The sequence below is a fragment of the Ruditapes philippinarum genome, unplaced genomic scaffold, assembly GCF_026571515.1.
Source record: "Ruditapes philippinarum isolate M1 unplaced genomic scaffold, ASM2657151v2 ctg350_1_1_1_1, whole genome shotgun sequence".
In the NCBI taxonomy this organism is placed as follows: Eukaryota; Metazoa; Mollusca; class Bivalvia; order Venerida; family Veneridae; genus Ruditapes; species Ruditapes philippinarum.
This window is the reverse complement of record NW_026860384.1, coordinates 252,000-277,705: the sequence shown is the minus strand read 5'-3', so window position 1 is coordinate 277,705 and position 25,706 is coordinate 252,000. Positions and strand designations below refer to the sequence as shown.

The 25,706-nt window shown below is 31.8% G+C and overlaps 1 protein-coding gene across 2 annotated transcripts in view; it reads right to left on the bottom strand.

The window, feature by feature from the left end:
- LOC132759858 (probable tRNA(His) guanylyltransferase) overlaps nucleotides 1-25,706 on the bottom strand; it is a 41,696-nt gene that overhangs the window by 1,905 nt on the left and 14,085 nt on the right. For both annotated transcript variants that reach the window (XM_060751718.1, XM_060751719.1), the window contains exons 2-6: nucleotides 18,761-18,906; nucleotides 6,492-6,668; nucleotides 5,477-5,646; nucleotides 3,838-3,926; nucleotides 287-397 (exon numbers count right to left, since the gene is read on the bottom strand). In XM_060751718.1, coding sequence (XP_060607701.1) covers nucleotides 287-397; nucleotides 3,838-3,926; nucleotides 5,477-5,646; nucleotides 6,492-6,668; nucleotides 18,761-18,864 — 651 coding nt within the window. In that variant the 5' untranslated portion in view covers nucleotides 18,865-18,906. The remainder of the gene's footprint in view (nucleotides 1-286; nucleotides 398-3,837; nucleotides 3,927-5,476; nucleotides 5,647-6,491; nucleotides 6,669-18,760; nucleotides 18,907-25,706) is intronic.

Here is a 25,706-nt window from a genome sequence, read left to right as displayed (position 1 = left end):
GGAAAAAAATCTTTATAAGACTATTAGTTTATATTTAAAATTCAAATATGCTAGTATACTATATACATCATTAACAATAAGTATGAATTATATAATAATAGAACTATAATGCTAACTTCCCATTTATCTTGCTAGCAATTTAATGTTCTATAAAATAACTGTCTTAGTTTCCAATATATTTAATTTATCAAGCACATATATTTCAGTATTTGTAATTTGGCATGTAAATATTGAGAATATTTTCATTATTTGAATTATTTACAACAAAGTAAATTGTTTAGCTTACTTTAGCTGCTCGTATAAGAATTGTGCCTTTTCTGTGTAGAGGATGTAGATTGTTGTAGTTGATTTCAAATTCCTTGTAAAGTAATTCATTCTTATCACTAGACATTGTACCCTAAAATAATAAAACCATTTAAATAATACCTCAACAATCAATAATTACATGTCTGTAATAAATATGACACAAGCTGCACAGTCTGAAAGTTTCCTCATATGGTAATTTCAGCTACATGTATTAGCAAAATCAGAGGGCTAAAACATGTTACTTAGTTATATCATTCATTAAATCAGAAATCAGATGGCTTAAACTTAATTATATCATGTAGCTTTAACTTCATTAAATCAGGTGTCTAAAACTTCATTAAATCAGGTGTCTAAATCTTCATTAAATCAGGTGGCTTAAACTTCATTAAATCATGTGTTTAAAACTTTATTAAATCAGGTGTCTAAAACTTCATTAAATCAGGTGTTTAAAACTTCATTAAATCATGTGTTTAAAACTTCATTAAATCAGGTGGCTTAAACTTCATTAAATCAGGTGGCTTAAACTTCATTAAATCAGGTGTTTAAAACTTTATTAAATCAGGTGTCTAAATCTTCATTAAATCAGGTGTTTAAAACTTCATTAAATCAGGTGTTTAAAACTTCATTAAATCAGGTGGCTTAAACTTCATTAAATCAGGTGGCTTAAACTTCATTAAATCAGGTGTCTAAAACTTCATTAAATCATGTGTTTAAAACTTCATTAAATCAGGTGTTTAAAACTTCATTAAATCAGGTGTCTAAATCTTCATTAAATCAGATGGCTTAAACTTCATTAAATCAGGTGTTTAAAACTTCATTAAATCAGGTGTTTAAAACTTCATTAAATCAGGTGGCTTAAACTTCATTAAATCAGGTGGCTTAAACTTCATTAAATCAGGTGTCTAAATCTTCATTAAATCAGGTGTCTAAAACTTCATTAAATCAGGTGGCTAAATCTTCATTAAATCAGGTGGCTTAAACTTCATTAAATCATGTGTTTAAAACTTTATTAAATCAGGTGTCTAAAACTTCATTAAATCAGGTGGCTTAAACTTCATTAAATCAGGTGTCTAAAATTTCATTAAATCAGGTGGCTTAAACTTAAATAAATCATTAGTTGAGATGTAGATATTTGCCTGTATCAAATACTTATGGGAGAGGTGAGTGTGAAATGAGCCAGGAAGAAAACAGCATAATGGTGTGATAATGTATGGAAACCAATTTGTTATATAAGATGGAATTCTAATTAGTAATATTCTAAAGATCATGTTTGATAAAATCGTTGTGCATTCTCTTTTTTAAAATTAGACAAATTCAGTAACAAGAGGGCCATGATGGCCCTGAGGTCGCTCACCTGTATATAGGCCCCCGGAGCGGGGCCAGTTTAAACCCCAGGGCTTTTATTTGAACAAACTTGGAAGACACCCATTAGAAGATGTTTCATGATGTTAAATTTTTACTACACACATATAATGAAAAACAATGACCTCTGCACCCCCCCCCATAGGGCCAATTTTAACCCAAGGGCTTTTATTTGAACAAACTTGGTAGACACCCATAAGAAGATGTTTCATGCCAAATATCTAAGCTCTAGCTCTTTGGGTTTTTTAAAAGAAGATATTTAAAGTTTTTTCTTTCGGTTGCCATGGCAACCAGAGTTCTGCATGGAATTAAATTCTTTGAACAATTTTTAAAGGTGACCACCAAAGGAACATTGCTGTGAAGTTTGGATGAAAGTTTTTGCCATACACATATAAGGAAAATCAATGACCCCCGGGGCGGGGCCAATTTTGACCCAAGGGCTTTTATTTGAACAAACTTTGTAGACACCCATTAGAACATGTTTTATGCTAAATATCTTAGCTCTAGCTCTTTGAATTCTTTAAAAGAAGATTTTTAAGTTTTTACTATATGCATATAGGGAAAATCAATGACCCCCTGGGGCGGGGCCAATTTTGACCCCAGGGCTTTTATTTGAACAAACTTTGTAGACACCCATTAGAACATGTTTTATGCTAAATATCTTAGCTCTAGCTCTTTGAATTCTTTAAAAGAAGATTTTTAAGTTTTTACTATATGCATATAGGGAAAATCAATGACCCCCTGGGGCGGGGCCAATTTTGACCCCAGGGCTTTTATTTGAACAAACTTGGTAGACACTCACTAGAAGATGTTTCATGCCAAATATCTAAGCTCTAGCTCTTTGGGTTTTTTAAAAGAAGATATTTAAAGTTTTTTCTTTCGGTTGCCTCGGCAACCAGAGTTCTGCATGGAATTAAATTCTTTGAACAATTTTTAAAGGTGACCACCAAAGGAACATTGCTCTGAAGTTTAGATGAAATTGGCTTAGTGGTTTATGAGGAGATGTCATTTAAAGTAAAAGTTTACGGACGGACGGACGCCGGACGAAAAGCGATGACAAAAGCTCACCCTGTCACTTTGTGACAGGTGAGCTAAAAATTTTCTACATGCAATAAATTATTTTACTCAAAATATGAGCACAGTATATATATTTATCACACATGTGCCGTAAAAATGGTATTGCACGGCTGTGCATATATATTGAGGTGACGTCATTAGCGTTATACAAACATAGTGTAAAGAAACAGTAGTCAACAGAACTTTTTAAAAAATCATATTCACTGTGTGTAGTATCATATTCACTGGCTGAATTGGATTTTCCCAGTCTAAAAGTAGATTGAAACTCATATTCAATGACCATACATCGTAGACTGTTAATTACGCGTGTTACTTAAAAAAAAATTGTTGCTTTTGTTCTTTATGTTATATTTCTCGATTAAATTATCATTACTTCACTATTATACTTAAAGGCTACACCGCAATGATGAGTATAAACTTGAATTATTTTTGTATGCACAGCGTTCGCGTAGTCGTTGCATGCCTAACACATGCGTCTTTTTCACAGGCTTCAACAAGGCAAAATTTGTACATGTATACAAGGTTGCACTTTTTGTGATTTTTTTTATCATTTCTTAGCCTATTCATATACATGTAATAAAACAATTATTGACTAGTGAGCCATTGAATATCACATTATTACATCATATTCAATGGCTCACTAGTCAATAATTGTATAATAATCGATATATTTTCTTAACATTTGTAGAGGTTACCTCAATATAATTCCGGTGAAATTTGGTAATAATGAGTTTAAGATGTTGTTTAAATAAATTATGATAATTACGGGCATCATACTACCACAAAAGCTTACCTCTGGACATTTTTGTACTTAAATGAGCTAAAGAATTCTGATATATGTTTATTAAAGAGATAAAATTGAGCCGCGCCATGACAAAACCAACATAATGGGTTTGCGACCAGCATGGATCCAGACCAGTCTGCGCATCCAGGATCCATGCTGTTTGCTATCAGTTTCTCTACTTGTTATAGGGTTTGTAAGCGACCAGCATGGATCCTGATCAGACTGCGCGGATGCACAGGCTGGTCTGGATCCATGCTGGTCGCAAACCCATTAAGTTGGTTTTGTCATGGCGTGGCTCATTAATTTACCTTTAACCTCTCCTGAGATTCTGCAGGTGTCAGACCCTTCTCTTGTATCAACTTCCAAAAACATGTGTTATACAAATTATTTATGTGACCTGAAAATATAGTAACAAAACATGTGTTATACAAATTATTTATGTGACCTGAAAATATAGTAACAAAACATGTGTTATACAAATTATTTATGTGACCTGAAAATATAGTAACAAAACAATTATTGTGTTATACAAATCATTTATGTGACCTGAAAATATAGTTACAAGAAAATAAACATGTCAACAAATTACAACATTATCACAGTCATACACATGAACTTTTTTCTTAAAAAAACCCACAAGAACGCAGCTTTTATAATTTATAATGTACTTGAAATGATACTGAATGAAAATTATAATCTGTTAATTTTGTACTGTGACATGTCAATGAAGTTTAAGGTTACAAAAACCAACATTGACCAATATTGACCAAGTTTCTTCATCATAAATCATGTATCAGCCTCTAAATTTAGGTTCCATGAATTATACTTAAAACCTTTTCAATTTACATGGCATATAAAAAATTTAGACTATCAAAATGTAAAATGTAAATCAATGATTAACTAGTACCTAATAAACTGCTCTTAAAAATCTCAATCGGACTAAATAAACAATTTATACAACAATTTGACAGGTCTATTGATGTTTCTAAATATAGATTGTACTTGTCAGCATCACACTAATAACGTCTCACTGCACTTTACTTAATTATAGTTTATACTCAGTGAAAATTAACACAATTTATGCTGGAAAAATTAAAATAATACTAACTAAATTAAAGGAAAATTAAATGCTGAATTAAAGGGAACTTACGCTAAATAAAGGGAAATAATGCTGAATTAAAGGGAACTTACGCTAAATAAAGGGAAATAATGCTGAATTAAAGGGAACTTACGCTAAATAAAGGGAAATAATGCTGAATTAAAGGGAACTTACGCTAAATAAAAAGAAATAATGCTGAATTAAAGGGAACTTACGCTAAATAAAGGGAAATAATGCTGAATTAAAGAAAAGCAATGCTGAATTTTAAAGGGAAGTTACGCTAAATTAAGGGAAATATTACTGAATTAAAGGAAAATAATGCTGAATTAAAGGGAAGTAATGCTGAAATAAAGAGAAGTTATGCTAAATAACGGAAAATAATGCTGAATTTAAGGGAAGAAATGCTGAATTAAAGTAAGTAAACTCTAGATGTGAGAAAGAAACAAGCCTACCAGTAAATTCTATTTTTACAGTGACTTATTTTCTGAGCTTGCCTTTGACATTTTAACACAGCACTATGATATAATTTTCACATTAATTTAACTCCTGTACATTATATGTAATAAACATTATAATATTTAAAACAGTAGTTAACAGATTTGATTGACAGCTGCCTGATATAAGACATTCAAAGATTTCATTCATAAACCCGGACTACAAATTACTTTTCTTAATGAAATATTGCAATTTTAATGACCTATATAATAAGAATTTGTAGAATCTGAGTGTATAAAATCTCAAGTACATGACAAGGTTCAAACCAGGCACAACTTATTTAATGTTAGTAACATTAACAACTTAGCCATCAGGCAGCCCCAATTGTTTTTCTGATGATACAGTAAACTTACAATCTGCTTGTCTCCAGCTAAGATAGTCACGGAGATTTTTATCACTTGGATATAGAACTGTACGTGAGTCAAACGCTGGAGGATATTGCATCATTGTTGTCCCAAAATATCTCGGCCAGAAATACACAAACGATGACGCAAACAGACTCACTACATTTGTTGCTAACTTACTGAAATACATAAACAAATAAACCATCAAAATTATGATTAAATTTTTAAATAACTCACTTCATTTAATTAATACTCAGAAAAGATAATGTTTTAAGTTCATAAAAATCATCATCGTCGGATACCTACGGCTGAATATTACGTGACATGTTTATCAATCGTGGGTATCCGACGATGAAAAATCATAAGACTTTATAAAGTACTCAGCAAAAAACATAGTGACTTTTAAACACAATTTACAACTTTTTTTAAATTTTGGTATTCTGCTATCTGCAATAAATTAAAAACTTTTTATTAAATAAAAATATATCTTGAATGAAATAAACATAAAATTATTGTTTATCATAATTAAATCATAAAGTCTTCTATATATAGATATTCGTCTATATTTATAATATATAATACAATTATTAATCAATTTCATGGAAATTAATCTTTGATATTAAATTCAAATCATGCAAATTATCATAAATGAATTATTTCTCATTAACCTAGAGTAATATATATAGATTATATGAAGTTCATACACAATTCTATAGACTAAAATTAGCCAAGACAATATACAAAGGACAAAATTAGATTATTGTACAAAATTATATGAACCTTGGTTCAGTACGTTTACCTAGACCAGGATAGAAAATGGCAGACTTTTATCAAAATTTATATATTCAGCTGTTAAATAAGTTGCCATTACATCAACAACTAGATCATATTAATGCTTCAGTTATACTAATGTACATAATGATATAATGACATCATAGTGGAGTACTTAATCACTATATCATACATACAAACATTGAATTAATAGTAGAATATTTAATAACAAGTATACTATAGAAGAATATACCTGGCCCGTCTATTGTAGACATTTGTTGTTTTTTTAAACACAAAGCTATATTCATCACTTTGACCATAAGCTAACACAATGTCTTTAAATTCTTCCATAACAGTCTCAGCTGCTTTAGACATCAAATCTAACGCTCTGTCATCATTCGGCTTTATATAATTGTGCATATCAGCAAACCTGTAATACATGTATATGAGCCCATCAGTTTCTCTACATGTAATAGGGTTGGTAAGCGAACAGCATGGATCCTGATCAGACTGCGTGGATGCGCAGGCTGGTCTGGATCCATGCTGGTGGCAAATGCACTATGTTGGTTTTGTCGTGACGCAGCTCATATGTTAACATTTTTAAACAATTGATAAAATAATGTATAATGTTATAACTATAAGGCTGGATAAATTAATTGTTTTATATAAATTATATCAACCATATTTCTAATTGGTAAAAAATTTTTATTTTGGTTAAGAAATAATATATCCCAAACTGTGATTTTATTCACTCAATAAAATCTCTGTTTGGAGTTTGGATGCGAGGAATTATATAATGATGCACATCCTAACGTTTATCAAGCGATAAAAACCACTGATTTGGATATATTGTTTTGATTCTAACACAACATCAACAAATAAATGCTGCCATACCTGACGTTTGATTTGTTTCCGTACTTATTTCAGCGCGTCACATTTTTAGTGATTACGTCACATGTATATAATGATTATGTCACATGTCTAAATATAGAGCGTCAACAGTGATTTTATTGCATAATAAACACACTTTCAATAGGGAAAAATGTGGGTTGTGTTAGAATTGTATATATAATATGTGTTAGCATAATTGTGTAACAATATGTTAATTGTGTTTGATAAGCTGGTATATGCAGAGTATGTTTAACATATATATGTGTGTAAAGATTGTTCCGGTAACATGAAATCAGCTTTTAATTGTGCACAACTTAGAAGCTGATGTTACACATAATACAATAATATACAATAATAATACAATACATTATACTGTATTTTGCTTTCAGGCCTCCAGACCAAACAATTTACAAGGTAACAAATTCACACAATGTTATAGTATGTGAACAATGTTTAAACATATAAAACTTGAAAATGCATTTAAAATATCAACATTCTCTGTGGGACTGCATGTACACCAAAACAGTAGTAATTGGCTGAATATGTAAGCTTTTAGTGGTCAAGGTCATCGTGACCTCAACATTAATGACTTAATAAAGGACATGAACTTGTGTTTGGAAAAGGACAAGGTATATTCTATGGCCAGACATTAACATGCCAATTAATGGTAACAAGTGGCCAATCATTTTATTATTTTCTTTTGTTGTAGAAAGGTACAAGGCCCCTTGATCTATTGTTATGGAATAAAATGATTGTATTATTGTGTTGTTCCATTTTATTCACAGTTACCTTAAGTTACCTAGCCCTCTATCACTTCTACAGTGTTTGAACCAATGACAGCTGTACAAAGCAATATACTACTACTTCTTTGAAGCGGGGTATAATTATTACACACCATTTACAACTATGTCAGGGAATCAAAGTATTGACAAAGTGGCCTACAATTGTGTTTATATTAGTCAATAAGCTGAAGTTGATAAGGGTAATCTTACCTGAATTTTAAGTGAATACCTAAATATGAAAATTTCTGACAGTCTATTTTGCATAAATTGTCCTCACTTGTGTTTATTACTAAACCATTCATTTAAACAATGTGTCTTTCTGACAAGCCTCGTTACCGCCCAATGGGCGGGTCCCCTAGGGACGGATATTTCGGTCCCAACCGCAACATATGACAGATATTATTAAGCTGAATTCTTTTGTGGAGTTTGGTGTTATCCGGGGCGTCACACTTTGCTTTTTTAGTCACTTCAAAATTTAGAAGCAATTTCGACTTGATGGTCACAAGTCATCCATAGTTTCACTCAGGTCATATTTGTGCTTTTGTAGTTTTTTTGTGTGATATCTGTGACTTTGAACAAAATCTGTTTTATGTAAATAAGTGCTCATTTAAAAATTTAACAAAGAAAACCAATTAAGTCAGAAATTCCAATAATAATATTTAATTAGGTTAATATATGATCACAAATTTAATCGCTAGATAACAGCAAAATTGTTCCACATAAATAAATTTAAGAATGATAGACTAATCAATCCACAAAAAGTATAAATCATTATTAATATTAACCAACGAGATAAGTTGATATAACCAAAGGTCAACTTGATTCATAACCAAAGGTCAACTTGATTCAAATAAAATAACTTTATCACTCACAAGAATTAATCAATTTTAACAGGTGTATTAAAATATGCTAAATTTTTCAAGATTTCATTTCTAGACAGAAGGATTAAAGAATTGTACATATACACAAGCACTGTCTACAGTTGGATAATTATTAGACTGTAATAAGAACAATCTTATCATTTTTGTATTTTCTGATCGTAAGATCAGTAAATACATAGCTAACATCCACGGTCTAACACAAGATTTCCTAACAGTCCTAACAACGCAAAGTAGTTCTCACTCAAAACTGCTTAAAAACCAGCAATTTAAAAGAAAGAATAATTTTTAATGTAGGCATTTAACGAATTACAGTGCATTAAAAGTTTAGATTAGTCAATAGAAATGTGAGGTTACAATCACAAATTTCGCGGATGAATATCTTTTTTACCCAATGAAAAATGTTCGGCTATTTCCGTAAAGCTTCGGATTATCATGAATATCATTTTAATCAATGAAAATGCTATTTTTAGCTATGTCGATTAATGAATACTCCAGAGCGTACTACACAAATAAATCTGACTGCCGAGTAGTGGAATATATACATGTCGGACTGTTTTGGCGAGAAGATTTTCGCTAAATTATTTTCATCAGTGTTAAACAACAGGTTTATCGTGAACAAAATACCTCGAAATTAATAAGGATTGCAAACACGAAATGGAAATTCTCAATTCAGAATTACATAATGTATTCGTTTTTATTCAAGGTACATAATTATGTATTACTTCGCCGTGGTGCAGAGATAAGCGGTCTCGTTGAGGGTGTGAGAGGCCTGTGGTTCAAATCCTAGTCGAGGCAATTCTATTTTTTTTTCATGCAAAATTCCATATACATGTATCAATCTCAAACTGTTATAGAAGAAAATCAAAACGCTGTCGCTGCGTAAGATGAATTATAGTATATAAAAATAAACTTATATAGGAAAGTACATACAGATAGTCAGTATGATTTAGATTGCAAAGATTAGAAAATACCATAGAGCTGCAGCCCTTTGATTCATGTTGTCTTCAGCAGTCAATTCAGAAAAAATGGGAGATCCTAACTATAAACCTTGAAAATTGCAATAAGAGGTTTAACACCTGTTTTGTATATTTGAGTATACCACATTTACAAAGTAACATATTATATTGTAAACAGATATTTTTCTTGTCACATTTTGTCAGTTAACAAAGTTACAGCCTCATTTAAAGTCTATGACACAATTATTTACCATATTTTCAACTATACATTTATTTAATTTCATGACCATATCTTGTCAACTTATGTCAACTGTGAGGAAAAACTTCATTTAACATTAAAGCTGGGTTAATTAATCTACTTCAAATTTTAAGAATTTCAACTAAAAATTGTATTTATATCATAATAACATCATAGTGAAGTATAAAATGACTTAAATATACAACAAAGACATTGTTGAAATTTTTATGTTAAAGCAGTAATTGTCTCAAGTCATTGCTTATGTTATATACAGGTAAATATATAAATAAATATATATAATAAATAACTTATCTCTTAAGCCCTCTTTTCCAATGTATAAAAGATTTAATTCCAAACTTAATTTGTACCATAGGCATAGGTGTGTGCATTATATAAAATCTTTTATTGCGATTTGTTCTTCATGGCATATTTCAACAATAAAAAGATAACAGCAACAGTAACACTGCAATAATTACTTTATACTTGAATTTCTTTTTATTGCAGTGTCAGTACAGCCATTGATGATGTGTGTCTTTTTTGACAAACTTCTTTAAAAAGAATCTTAATCATAAGTTGCTGGGTCTTGTATTTAACAGTTTGCATTTAAATATAATAAATTTATCATAACTAATATATAATATACCAGTAATATATGATAAATATTTAAGTTATGTACCTCACAGTTTATATATACAGGTAAATGTAATAGGTAAAAGTGTAAAAACTTGAACTCTTCAAATGAAAATGACTGTTTTAAATGTTTAAACAATATTCATGTTCCTGTAATTTCTAGTGTAATAGTCAAATGACTTGTGAACAAACCTATAATGTTCCTGTTACATTTTATTGTATAGATTTAAGCTGTTATCACTAATGAGCTTTTCACAGCCATGCAGATAGTGCTAATATACGGTAAACGCACGTTTTTTTGTGTTATAATGTCTGCAAGAATGGTTGGTGCCCGAGTCCGGTAGGGCTAGGGCTCTAAGAGTTCCGAGGGACTCTTCAGATTTTTATGACACGAAATAAATGATATGATGTTTATCAAATACAAAACACTGAAGCTGCGTAATTACCCAATAATTTTGACCAATTTACCAAAATTAAAACTAGCACTATCACTAAATGTGATTAATACCCCGCATTTAGACTGCTTCGGAAATGAGCAAGTTGTAACTAATAACAGAATACCTTGCAAAAGAACTGAAATAGAGTTATGGTTTACAGTGGGAAATTAAAGATAGTTGTGGTTCTTGTATGTTACATTTCCTTCTAATGTGGTTGACCATTGATGAAGTTTTATTGAATTACTTCTGTAATAAGTCCAAAAAGAGTTATGCTTCTTGAGCACTGCACTTCCTCTCATTGCGCTTGACCATTGAATGAAGTTTCATTGAATTCTAAACATTAGTTGTGCACCTGACGAGAAAAAGGAACCAAGGGCAATAACTCTACAAATACTGAAGATAGAGTTATTGTTATTGTACACTGCACTTCCTCTCATTGCACTTATAATGACCATTGTATGAAGTTGTATTGAAATTCCAATTAATAGTTTTCAAGTAATGCACTGGACATTAGAAAAAGTAACATCGGGCAATATTATGTAATTAGTCCAAATAGAGTTACGGTTCTTGTGCATTGCACTTCATGTCACTGCGCTAGACCATTGAATGAAGTTGCAATGAATTCCAACCATTAATTTTCAAGTTATGCACTGGACAATTAAAAGTAACAAAGGGCAAAAACTCTTGAATGAGTCAAGAAAGAGTCATTGTTTCTGTGCACTGCGCTTTCTCACAATAAACTAGTACTTGACAATTGTATGAAATTGTATTGAATTCCAACTAGTAGTTTTCAAGTTATGCGATGGACAAGAAAAACGCAATGGAAAAGTTACAAAGGGCATTAACTCTATAATTACTCTGGACAGAGTTATGGTTATTATGCATTTTCTCTTATTGTCCTAGACCATTGTATGAAGTTGTTTTGAATTCCAACCAGTACTTTACAAGTTATGCTGCAGACAAGGAAAAGTATCAAAGGGGAATAACTCTGTAATTTGTCAAAATGGTGTTATTGTTCTTGTGCACTTCACTTCCTCTTAATGTGCTTGACCATTGTATGAAGTTGTATTGAATTCGAACCATTAGTCTTCAAGTTATGCTCCGGACAAGAAAAATGCAACAGACGGCTGGACTGACCGATTGACTGACCGACCACTGAGTGACTCCTATATACCCCGCCCCCAAACTTCCTTTCGGGGGTATAATAAAATCTTTGCGTAATAAAAAAGCAAATCAAAGGCTCGGTACCCAATTTGTTTTTATTCTGTAGCAAATTTCCAATATCTCAGACCCTAATTTACCTGGCGAAAGTAACAACCAAACAAATCTGAAATAGCCTGTTTCCCTTTCTGTACTTTCATTTTCCATTTGTTTAACGGGAGAGCTGCTGAGTAGACTGGTTATATAAATATCGATTTTTCTTATGGAAAAGCTCATACCTTTAAGAGATAATTACATCGTGGCCCAGACTGAGGTCAATTTCCACCGCTTTAAACAAAATGGCGAAACATGGATGAAAAAAAAATCTAATATTTCAGTGCAGTCTTGCAAAACAATCTACATTAGTATTGCTGCATGTCTTCTTCTGTATTACAAATTTGTAGATAAAGATACATGATTAAACACATGTAGATAAATTTATCATTTAAGACAATCAAATTAAAGAAACGCATTGTATTCAAATCTTAGATGTTTCATTTTCCCTGTTTAGATTAACTAATTTATCACAAAATAAAATCTTGAAGTTTTTGGGTCAAAACAAAAGAATAGTAATTAGCTTTCACACCTATATCTGCCAAATCTAATGTAACATGTGGTTTATTATAACCAGGAAAAATTTATACATTCATTTATACTGGACAAAAGGTGCAGGACAAGGTCATACACAAGGTAAAATCAAAGACATGTATACTAGAAACATGATGCATATAGGCAAAATACAGAAAACAGGAAACAACAGGAAACATGAAGCATACAAAAAAAAGAAGCATACAGGAAACATTAATTATACAGGAAGCATACAGAAAACAGGAAGCAACAGGAAACGTAAAGCATACAAGAAACAAGAAGCATACAGGAAACATTAATTATACAAGAAGCATACAGAAAACAGGAAGCAACAGGAAACATAAAGCACACAGGAAACATGAAGCATACAGAAAACAGGAAGCAACAGGAAACATGAAGCATACAGGAAACATGAAGCATACAGGAAGCATGAAGCATACAGGAAACATTAATTATACAGGAAGCATACAGGAAACATTAATTATACAAGAAGCAATACAGGAAACATGAAGCATACATGAAACATTAATTATACAGGAAGCATACAGAAAACAGGAAGCAACAGGAAACATAAAGCATACAGGAAACATGAAGCATACAGGAAGCAAAAAGCATACAGGAAACATTAATTATACAGGAAACATACAGAAAACAGGAAGCAACAGAAAACATAAAGCATACAGGAAACATGAAGCATACAGAAAGCATGAAGCATACAGGAAACATAAAGCATACAGGAAGCATGAAAAATACAGGAAAAATAAAGCATACAGGTAACATGAAGCATACAGGTAACATGAAGCATACAGGTAACATGAAGCATACAGGTAACATTAATTATACAGGTAACATGAAGCATACAAAAACATGAAACAGTGTAATAAACTTTTGACTCAAGTATCATGAATATCTATCAAAGATTTCAGGGCAGTATAAGTAAACCAGAATTCTAAAAAAATATTCTTAATCTGTAGTATTTTAATTTACTATACCAGAGTTTGTACTAGACATAGACAATCAGCTGACATGCACTGATTAACATTAGTTAATTACTTTTTTTTACACCAAATATAAGCATGTAAATAAGCTTTTTTTATGATTAATTCAAATATTACTCATACCAGCTATTCTACTTAATGGTTCTCACCATCAAAATGTAAATTATTACACATGTACTACACTAACATTATTATCTCCTAGTTAAGAATAACAATGTATTCATCAATTTAATATATTACAGTATCTCTTTACCTATATTATTCAGGATGGTAGAACATACAGGTACTACCAGAATGATAATACTACAACATTTTAACCTATAGTTTTGTAAGTTCAGTGCAGATACATCATAATAGTAACTTTAACATATTTGAAAGAAGAAATTCCAGCAGGCAATAAGGAAATGATAATTAAAATTATGTAACAGACTTTTCTATAGAGTAAATATTTTATCTCTAAACAAAGAAGTGTGAGAGAAAAAAACATTTTTAAAATCATTTAGTCAGTTTCATACATAATTGGCTGTATAGTGCATTCCCTTACAAAAAAAACAAACATTTAATTGGTGCCATTCAGTTGTTAATCTCCTGCCAAGGGACTTCTTCAATGACATAAAAATCAAAATGGCTTATAACTTTTAACCACAATATCATGTAACAACATGATATAACCATTTCTAACTGGTGACAATCAATATATCTCTAATGGTTGACCTGAAACACTCTATGTTTTAACACAAATTTATTTTTATGGAAAAGGAATACATGAGTGAAACTGACAAAATTATGATGAATTAAGGCAATAACATACACTGTAAGCTGATGAGAGACTACACTCAAGTTCAATAAGATTTCCAGTTGTCCACATATAGCCATGGTGTATGAATGTACACTCACTGCAGAAGAATGAATACAATAAAATATGACATCTTTGTGCATGTTAAATTATATCAATCTATTATTATGTAAAGATAAGAATTCTTATAATCATAAAACTTGCATTCATTTCATTGTGGTTAATATCCTATATATCTTAAAATAAAATATGCATGAAACATAAATAAAACTTTGATATAATTCTAAATTTGAGAAAAATGATGTCAGATATATAAAGATATCATCATTTTTTATGTCAGTATTTTGTGTTGAATCATTGTTAAAAAGTCTATGGTGTACAAGTATGTGATAAGCGCATCAATCAAACATCATACTTCTATAAACATATCTTATACTACAAATACCAACCCATTAAAATAAACTGCAATAAGAAAAGGCTATTTTATAATGCACCACTCAAACAACTACATGTATGTCATTTTATAGTGTACCAATCATACAACTATGTCATTTTATAATGGACCAATCATACAACAATGTCATTTTATAATGCACCAATCATATAACAATGTCATTGTATAGTGCACCATCATACAACAATGTCATTTTATAATGCACCAATCATACAATAATGTAATTTTATAATGAACCAATCATACAACAATATCATTTCATATAGCACCAATCATACAACATTGTCACTTTATAATGCACCAATCATACAACAATGTCATTTTATGAGGCACCAGCCATAATCATACAATAGTGTAATTTTATATGGAACCAATCATACAACAATGTCATTTCACAAAGCAACAATTGTCACTTTATAATGCACCAATCATACAACAATGTCATTTTATAATGCACCAATCATACAATAATGTAATTTTATAATGCACCAATCATACAATAATGTAATTTTATAACAAACCAATCATACAACAATGTCATTTCATAAAGCACCAATCATACAACATTGTCACTTTATAATGCATCAATCATACAACAATGTCATTTTATAATGCACCAATCATATAACAATTTCATTTAATGAGGCACCAGCCATAATCATACAATTATGTAATTTTGTAACAAACCAATCATACAACAATGTCATTTAATAATGCACCAATCATACAACAATGTCATTTTATAGTGCACCAATCATACAACAATGTCATTTAATAATGCACCAATCATACAACAATGTCATTTAATAATGGACCAATCATACAACAATGTCATTTAATAATGCACCAATCATACAACAATGTCATTTTATAATGGACCAATCATACAACAATGTCATTTTATAATGCACCAATCATACAACAGTGTCATTTTATAATGCACCAATCATACAACAATGTCATTTTATAACAAACCAATCATACAACAATGTCATTTAATAATGCACCAATCATACAACAATGTCATTTTATAATGCACAAATCATACAACAATGTCATTTTATAACGCACAAATCATACAACAAACCTGTTTGAGATATGTCATTTCAAAGACTACCTGACTAATTATCTCAACTTGATATTATTATGTGAGTAGAACAGTAGAACATTTTACTCAAACACTTTACTAGGATTGCAGAATAAATTAATATTCTACCATACAATATGTTCAATGATCTTGTGACAATTATGTTCCAATAAAATCTGTAAATTTTTATTTTCAAGTTCACTAAGAAGGCAAAAATTTTACATCTACAAAAATCTTTTGGATCCGATTTTACCTCTGACTTTATTGCACCCTGCAGCTTATACTGATGTTAATTCAAATCTATCATAAAGATAAAATAATGTTAATACAATGTACAATACAAGTCTGATGGAACATTTTCAATTTCAGGCAAACGAAGCTGAGTATCAGTGTGCAGGTCTTAGTGACATTTGTGAAGCTGAGTATCAGTGTGCAGGTCTTAGTGACATTTGTGAAGCTGAGTATCAGTGTGCAGGTCTTAGTGAAGCTGAGTATCAGTGTGCAGGTCTTAGTGAAGCTGAGTATCAGTGTGCAGGTCTTAGTGAAGCTGAGTATCAGTGTGCAGGTCTTAGTGAAGCTGAGTATCAGTGTGCAGGTCTTAAGTGAAGCTGAGTATCAGTGTGCAGGTCTTAGTGAAGCTGAGTATCAGTGTGCAGGTCTTAGTGAAGCTGAGTATCAGTGTGCAGGTCTTAGTGAAGCTGAGTATCAGTGTGCAGGTCTTAGTGAAGCTGAGTATCAGTGAGCAGGTCTAAGTGAAGCTGAGTATCAGTGTGCAGGTCTTAGTGACATTTTTTGTATCAGTGTGCAGGTCTTAGTGAAGCTGAGTATCAGTGTGCAGGTCTTAGTGACATTTTTGTATCAGTGTGCAGGTCTTAGTGAAGCTGAGTATAAGTGTGCAGGTCTTAGTGACATTAGTGGAGCTGTGTATCAGCATGCAGGTCTTAGTGAAGCTGAGTATCAGTGAGCAGGTCTTAGTTAAGCTGTGTATCAGTGTGCAGGTCTTAGTGAAGCTGAGTATCAGTGTGCAGGTCTTAGTGAAGCTGAGTATCAGTGTGCAGGTCTTAGTGAAGCTGAGTATCAGTGTGCAGGTCTTAGTGAAGCTGAGTATCAGTGCGCAGGTCTTAGTGACATTAGTGAAGCTGTGTATCAGCGTGCAGGTCTTAGTGAAGCTGAGTATCAGTGTGCAGGTCTTGGTGACATTTTATTGCCAATGGGAAGACATTAAAGTTAATAGACTAACTAAAATACCTGACAAATATAGAGAAGTTTAAGTTGACCTCTATAACAAGTTCACCTTATGTCATGATACTTGTGATTAAGTACATTTTGGCAGTTTTAACTACAAATTTTGTTTCCATGAATAATTTATGGTTAATTTCCTTATACCAGTCTAGTTTGTTAATGTGAGGTAATATTCTCCTATCTATCAAACATATCGTAACCTGTCAGCTAAATGTGTAAAAATTACAGTAACTGACAGCTATGTATTTAATAATTCACTAAACTGTACATTATGTAAAAGAGACATTTTAATTTTTGACAGAATGGACTCTATGACATGGCTGCAGATTTCAATTAACATTGGTTTTTATGAATCAATATTTTGATAAGTCATGCTCATATAAGATGCACAATGCGTTCATGACATGAAATTACTTTTAAATAGAAAAACAACAATTCATTGGTTGTCAGTTGCTGAAGGTTCTTGCATGTGATGATAGTGTACAATACATGTCACATTATCATTAAATGAAAAACATGCATGACTTTTATGTTGTGTTATGTTGTGTTGTGTTTGTTTGTTTGTCAGTTTATTGCTAAGGTAGATTTCTTCAAATTGAAACTACTAGTCATAAATGTATGATTTGTGTGATTTGTATAAGTAATATGATTTATGCTTAAATTTCTTGCTATAAATGAATATAATTAACTCCTATAATAAAACTAGAAGGGATTTCTGTCACATAACATAATTATGTCTCCCAACATGCGATGGTACTATCATCACTCCTGTTTTGTTGAAATCCCTCCAGAAGTTTGGCCTGTAAAAGCCAGACAATATTTTTCTATTTAAAGCTCTGGCGGCCATTTCGTGCAGCGTATCTGAACCTGCTGGCAACATGCACAACAAGGGATTGTACTTGTACTGATGACTCCTGTGAAGTTTGGTTGAAATCCCACCAACAGTTTGACCTGTGAAAGCCGGACAAGCTTAATGCAGACAAACTGATGGACAGACAGACAGATGGAAAAGGCAAAAACAATAGATCTTCAAAAATTTGGAATTTTATGGAGACTCAGACATAATGACGCTTGCTGTATTTCCATTATTATATATATGAACTCAACTAAGAAAAACAAGTCACTCATTGAATTTAAATCACTTGACTGAAATTTTTAGTAATCTGAGATACATAAAATTAATACTAGTGAAATATCTCTACCTGTAATGACACAACCCAATAATAATAAATATGAAAATTATATGATACATGGCTCTTAAGACAGACAACTCCATTTCAATATCCCACTTCTAATATCATTGGCCGAGATAAAAAGGACTTAAAAACAATTCTTCTTTTACCTGTGAAATCCCTTTCCATCGATTCTGACAACTATCCAGCAGTTAGGTAAAAGTTTGTCTTCTGTCTCGAACTGTTTCACATACTCAAATTTACTTTTTGCCATCTTAACAAACTAACAATTACCATCACACTTAACATTCATATACTGAAAATATAAAAAACAAACATTATAAGTAATATATATATACAGACAATAAAAATGATGGTGATATATTTATATACACACACTAAAATATATATAATTCTAACATGATTAAAATGAATTATAATAATGCTCTAATATAGACTTGTCTCCCTAAACCCCAACCTTCATGCAGTATAATCATGGTTCTATGCCAGTGTTCAGTTATATTCAATATTTATTCATTAAGCTAAAATTATATCTTTGAAGTTACTACAGGCAAGAAGAAACTAATAGACCCAGTTATTTACTGCAAAGAATGTTACTGTAAAATGAAACACAAATGTACATAATTAGTTTAACTAATTTTATTTCAACAATAACAACAATTTTAGTGAAATTGATAATTGTCCCCTGCATGATGTTTTTGTCAAAGCTAATAAACACATCCAAACTAATCCCTAAACCAATCATTCCTCCCCCCTCTCCCCACACACTCCTCTTAAATCACAAAGTCTTAATGTACCTTTTTATAAACAAGTCAAATACTTAAAACCTTCCATCCAACAGGTAAGAATGAAAGAAGGGAAGACAGACACTTTATTGGTGACTTAAAATAATTTGCTGCTTTTTAACACAATAATATTCTTCAGGGATCATAAAGAGTTGGGTTTTTTTTATATTTAAAACATTACAGTATAGTTTTGCAACAAATTACCCAAATCTGACTTTAATTTGAAAATTCTTCAATAAATTGCTAGCTGTGATCTATGTATTAACACTTTATATCTCTGATATCTAAATTAACCTGCCGAAAATCTCCCTATATAAATCAAATATAACTTAATTATCATAAATAAACCATTTTCAATACAATCAAAGTCTTATCTGTATGTCTATAAGATAAAATAAACACTCTGAATTTCTGGTATCATGTTTCTAATATAACAATCTATTCAAGGTTATAAAATGTTTGATGTTATATCATTATACAAGTTTTGTAGACCATATAAATGTCAATATATTACACACAAATTGACCAGTACAATATCTATGGTATTACAATATTATAATACAAATAATAAATCAAAGATCACATTCATTTTGTATTCAGCAGGATATACTTCTGATAAACATTTCAATAAACATAATAAAGAATGAAGAGATAAGTTTATATTTCACTATAATGGCCAATCAGATCAACAATATTGTTATTTACATAATAAATAAAGCCTTGATTAAAACAAGACAAGAAAAAAGTGAAATAATTAAATCACAGAAATAATATATTGAGCCCCGTCATGACAAAACCAACATAATGGGTTTGCGACCAGCATGGATCCAGACCAGCCTGCACATCCGCGCAGTCTGATCAGGACCCATGCTGTTTGCTTACAACTCTATAACAAGTAGAGAAACTGATAGCGAACAGGCTGGTCTGGATCCATGCTGGTGCAAACCCATTATGTTGGTTTTTTCATGACACGGCTCACATTGTTTATTCACCTTGTGTTGATTTCAATCAACAATATACTTGTTTTTATTTTAATTTATATCATAACTTTTATTTTATGAATTATTTAATAACGGTGCTTAATTACACTTTATAACTATCATTATATTACAAGCTTATATTTATAGGTAATTATTCAAATATAAAACTATGTGATAGAGACAATATAAAACTGTTTTGTATAGTTTTAATGGTCATTTAAAGATTAATTCATTTCCTTGTTTATAAATAAATACATTCTATGTTTTACTGTCATTTTGTCATAATATATATTCTGTGGTAAACATAGTATGCAGATAAATATTTGTTTGCATAAATATGTGAACCAGTTTTGTACAGAAGACAACAATGAATACAACATCATTATAAACTTATAATACAACAATGAAATCAGAAGATATTTATTCAAACATTTCTTTATTAGATAGACTGAGCAAATGTCAATGCATTTAATCATTTAATATCAGGGTAAATCATCACCTTAGTCCAGTAACAGGTTTAGTCCTATAAGTTAATAGGAGTTAACCAGTTATTGCCCGAAAGTGATGAAATATCTTAAATCTGACAAAATGTGCTTCCTTAAAGACACCATTGAGCTTAAATTTGGCGTGACATTATTTTTAGGGAAAATTTCTGATCTTGGTCTGCACTGGTCACATACAAAGGATAAATATACATAATAATATACATCAATGAAGCCTTGGGGATGATACAGAGAAAAACAATGATTCCCTTGTTAATTGACAACTTAAATAAAATTCACTTATAAAAACAAGATCAGTACAATGAAAGGTATACTACAAGTTAAACAAGTATACAGACATAATAACAATTACATATATACAAGGGCAGCGTCCATTATATAAGTCATGGTCAAAAGTGTCAAAATACATGTACATAATACCTGACAGACTTCTAAAAATAAATTTCTAGTCTTTAATGAGCCATTACTGAGCAAATATGCAAAAAAACCAGCATGATATCATTCAATTTTGATTATACAGAACAAATTATAAAACTACCTGGTAATTTATAATGCAATGCGGCCAACCCTCCAACAACATGCATAAATATGTTACCTGACTTTATGTTAATGTGTTTCCTTTTCTAAGTATCACCTAAAGTACTAAACTTTTTATGTCATTTTTAACCACCTTCTTATATGAGACATACACATAATTATTGTCTTTTGAAATTCTCAGTGCACTCAATTTTTTACAGTCTAAACTGTATAAGATACTGCTCAAGAACTGTTTGATGTCTGTCTTTATTAACAATGTTTTCATTTTCTCTTCACTGTTGATGATCACTTCACTATGGGCAATTCATATATTTGCTATTTTTTCTATACCTGTTATAAACATATTTCTTCTTACACTTATATAACAACAATCACAACATATTCAGGTATTTTTCGACAGTAATTAACTTTTAGATCACCACTGTGTCATCCAGCACTAGATGCAGATATTGATAACCATCTGCTGGGCCGTGTCAGCGCTAGATGCAGATATTGATAACCATCTGCTTGGCCGTGTCAGCGCTAGATGCAGATATTGATAACCATCTGCTGGGCCGTGTCAGCACCAAACATCGCCATTATACTTAAAAGGATATGAAAGATACAGCACTAACAAACAAATTCTAATATTTTTATTTGACCTGTGATCCCTTGTGACCTTGACCTTCATTTTGCACGAGACAGCTCAACTCAAAATGGAGAACATTTGCACTAAGTTATATCAAATCCATCCATGTATATAGAAGTTATACTCACCAATAAATGTTTTTTTGACCTTTGACCCCTAAGTGTGACCTTGACCTTTACCACAGACACCAGAATCTTTGCGTGACACTCTACCTTACTATGGAAAACATTAGTCCCGAGTTATAATACAAGAGGGCCATGATGGCCCTGAGGTCGCTCACCTGTATATAGCCCCCCCCCCCCGCGGCCCAATTTTTACCCAAGGGCTTTTATTTGTTTATTTGAACAGACTTGGTAGACACCCATAAGAAGATGTTTCATGCAAAACATCTAAGTTCTAGCTCATTGGGTTTTTTAAAAGAAGATTTTTTAAGTTTTTACTATACACATAGAGTAAAAAACAATGACACCCCTCGGGCAGGGCCAGTTTTGACCCCTGGGCTTTTATTTGAACAAACTTTGTAGATATTTACTTAAAGATGTTTCATGCTTAATATCTAAACTCTAGTTATTTGGGTTTTTTCAAAGAAGATTTTTAAGTTTTTGCTATGTATATAAGGAAAATCAATGACCCCCGGGGCGGGGCCAGTTTTGACCCCAGGGCTTTTATTTGAACATACTTGGTAGACACCCATTAGAACATGTCTCATGCTAAATATCTTAGCTCTAGCTCTTTGGGTTCTTTAAAAGAAGATTTTATAAGTTTTTACTATATGCATATAAGGAAAATCAATGACCCCTGGGGAGGGGCCAATTTGGACCCCAGGGGTTTATTTGAACAAACTTGGTAGACATTCACTAGAAGATGTTTCATGCCAAATATATAAGCTTTAGCTCTTACAGTTCTTTAAAAGAAGATTTTTTTAAGTTTTTACTATATGCATATAGGGAAAATCAATGACCCCCTGGGGCGGGGCCAATTTTGACCCCAGGGCTTTTATTTGAACAAACTTGGTAGACATTTACTAGAAGATGTTTTATGCCAAATATCTAAGCTCTAGCTCTTACGGTTCTTTAAAAGAAGATTTTTTAAGTTTAAACTATATGCATATAGGGAAAATCAATTACCCCCAGGGCGGGGCCAATTTTGACCCCAGGGCTTTTATTTGAACAAACTTGGTAGACATTCACTAGAAGATGTTTCATGCCAAATATCTAAGCTCTAGCTCTTTGGGTTCTTTAAAAGAAGATTTTTTAAGTTTTTACTTTATGCATATAGGGAAAATCAATGACCCCCTGGGGCGGGGCCAATTTTGACCCCAGGGCTTTTATTTGAACAAACTTGGTAGACATTCACTAGAAGATGTTTCATGCCAAATATCTAAGCTCTAGCTCTTACAGTTCTTTAAAGGAAGATTTTTTAAGTGTTTACTATATGCATATAGGGAAAATCAATGACCCCCGGGGCGGGGCCAATTTTGACCCCAGGGCTTTTATTTGAACAAACTTGGTAGACACTCACTAGAAGATGTTCCATGCCAAAAATCTTAGCTCTAGCTCTTACAGTTCTTTAAAAGAAGATCTTTTAAGTTTTTACTATATGCATATAGGGAAAATCAATGACCCCCCGGGGGCGGGGCCAATTTTGACCCCAGGGCTTTTATTTGAACAAACTTGGTAGACACTCATTAGAAGATGTTTCATGCCAAATATCTCAGCTCTAGCTCTTAGGGTTGTTTAAAAGAAGATATTTAAAGATTTTTCTTTCGGTTGCCATGGCAACCAGAGTTCTGCATGGAATTAAATTCTTTGAACAATTTTTAAAGGTGACCACCAAAGGAACATTCCTGTGAAGTTTGGATGAAATTGGCTCAGTGGTTTATGAGGAGATGTCATTTAAAGCAAAAGTTTACGGACGGACGACGGACGGACGACGGACGGACGGACGGACGCCGGACGAAAAGCGATCACAAAAGCTCACCCTGTCACTTTGTGACAGGTGAGCTAAAAATCCCTCCATGCATGTGGATGTTACACTCCGGACACAGGTTTTTCACTGACCCCCAAGTGTGACCTTGACCTCTTCTGCAGACCTGGGTTTTGTGTACGACACAACACCCCATCATGGTGAACATTTGTACCAAATTATTTTGTAATCCTTCAAAGAATGAGCAAGATATAGACTGGACAACTCTGGATGAACTGACGCACGGACGCACAATTACCGAACTATATGCCAAAAGTGGTGTCTATGACGATACACTAGAAATGTGCAAAATCATTTTATGCTCAAGCATTGTATATTTTTTAAGCCATTAATTGTCCTTGACTTTGTGGGACAGCCCTCATATTAGAGTTGCCAGCTTTAAATGATCTCCTTATTTAACAAACAACTTTTATAGCCTTTACACATAGTAGTATAAACTTCTGGTAAATCAAATTTATTACTTTAATGTAATTTATTATCTATTAGTTCAAGTTTTTACCTAACATACACCTGAGTTTGTTTTTCTTCAATGTAAACAATCTACTCTATTATATATATATAAACACTGTTAAAGTTTATACATTTAAAGTAAAGTTAAGAGCACCTCAAGATTATGATGCCAAAATGAAATATTTCCATATCCCCAGTAACTTTAAGTGTACTGAAGTATACTAAATGTAGTTCAAATAGTAAATAAAGTAAAGACAGCAGGGCAATGAGATTATCTTAACATGTATATATGTAAATATTCCATTAAATAACATAAGCTCTAAGTAAATCTAATTCCTAATGCAATAGTATTCAAAATATAAAACAAAATATTTTCTTTAACTTTTCAAAGAAAATGAATATTTACAAATGTCTTTAAATATCAAACATATCAAATATTCCCCGATGATATGACACAAAAATAAACAAAGCTATCTGATCTTTAAGTTCTTCTACCTCTCCTACCTTGAGGAATTAACTAATTATATACACAACAAAATTTAACTTGCTGTATTGTATGATACCTGGTACAAAAAGAAAGTCACATTCTATTAATTAAAGCTAATGCCTCCAGATAAGTCAAAATATTTTAATAACTAGAAATGTGCCATCATGCCATGGATGCCCCCGCATGCAGCCAAAATTTCAGATGGTGCATTAATTATTTTTTTCATTTTAAGTTCAAAGCCCTTAAAACTTTTCAATGTTAACACAAACCATTTTCATACAATGTTCAAGGCACTGAAATTATTCAGTCTTAACCTTTTAAAAATAGCATATTGCATATTTGTAGCCAAAATAATGGCTAAAAGTATGAGTGCTGAAACTGAAAGTTCAAAATTTTTCCAACATTCAGGAAAGATAAGTTTGTCTAAAATCATTGAACCACAACCAAATTCAAACTTAAACTGCTTATACCTAAGATGTATCTATATTATTTTCAAAGTGAAAGGGACATAACTCTGCCAAAAAATCAGCAAACCATGACCAAATTCCAATTTGACCTCCCCATTCCTTTGACATATCCATATGTCAAATTTAAGTTGAATATGTAACACTGTTGGGTAGATAATGAACAGAAACTGTAAATTTCATATTATTTTCAAAGTGAAAGGGGCATTACTCTGCCAAAAATCATTGAACCCTGACCAAATTCGAACTTGGCCTGGGCATTCCAAAAACATATC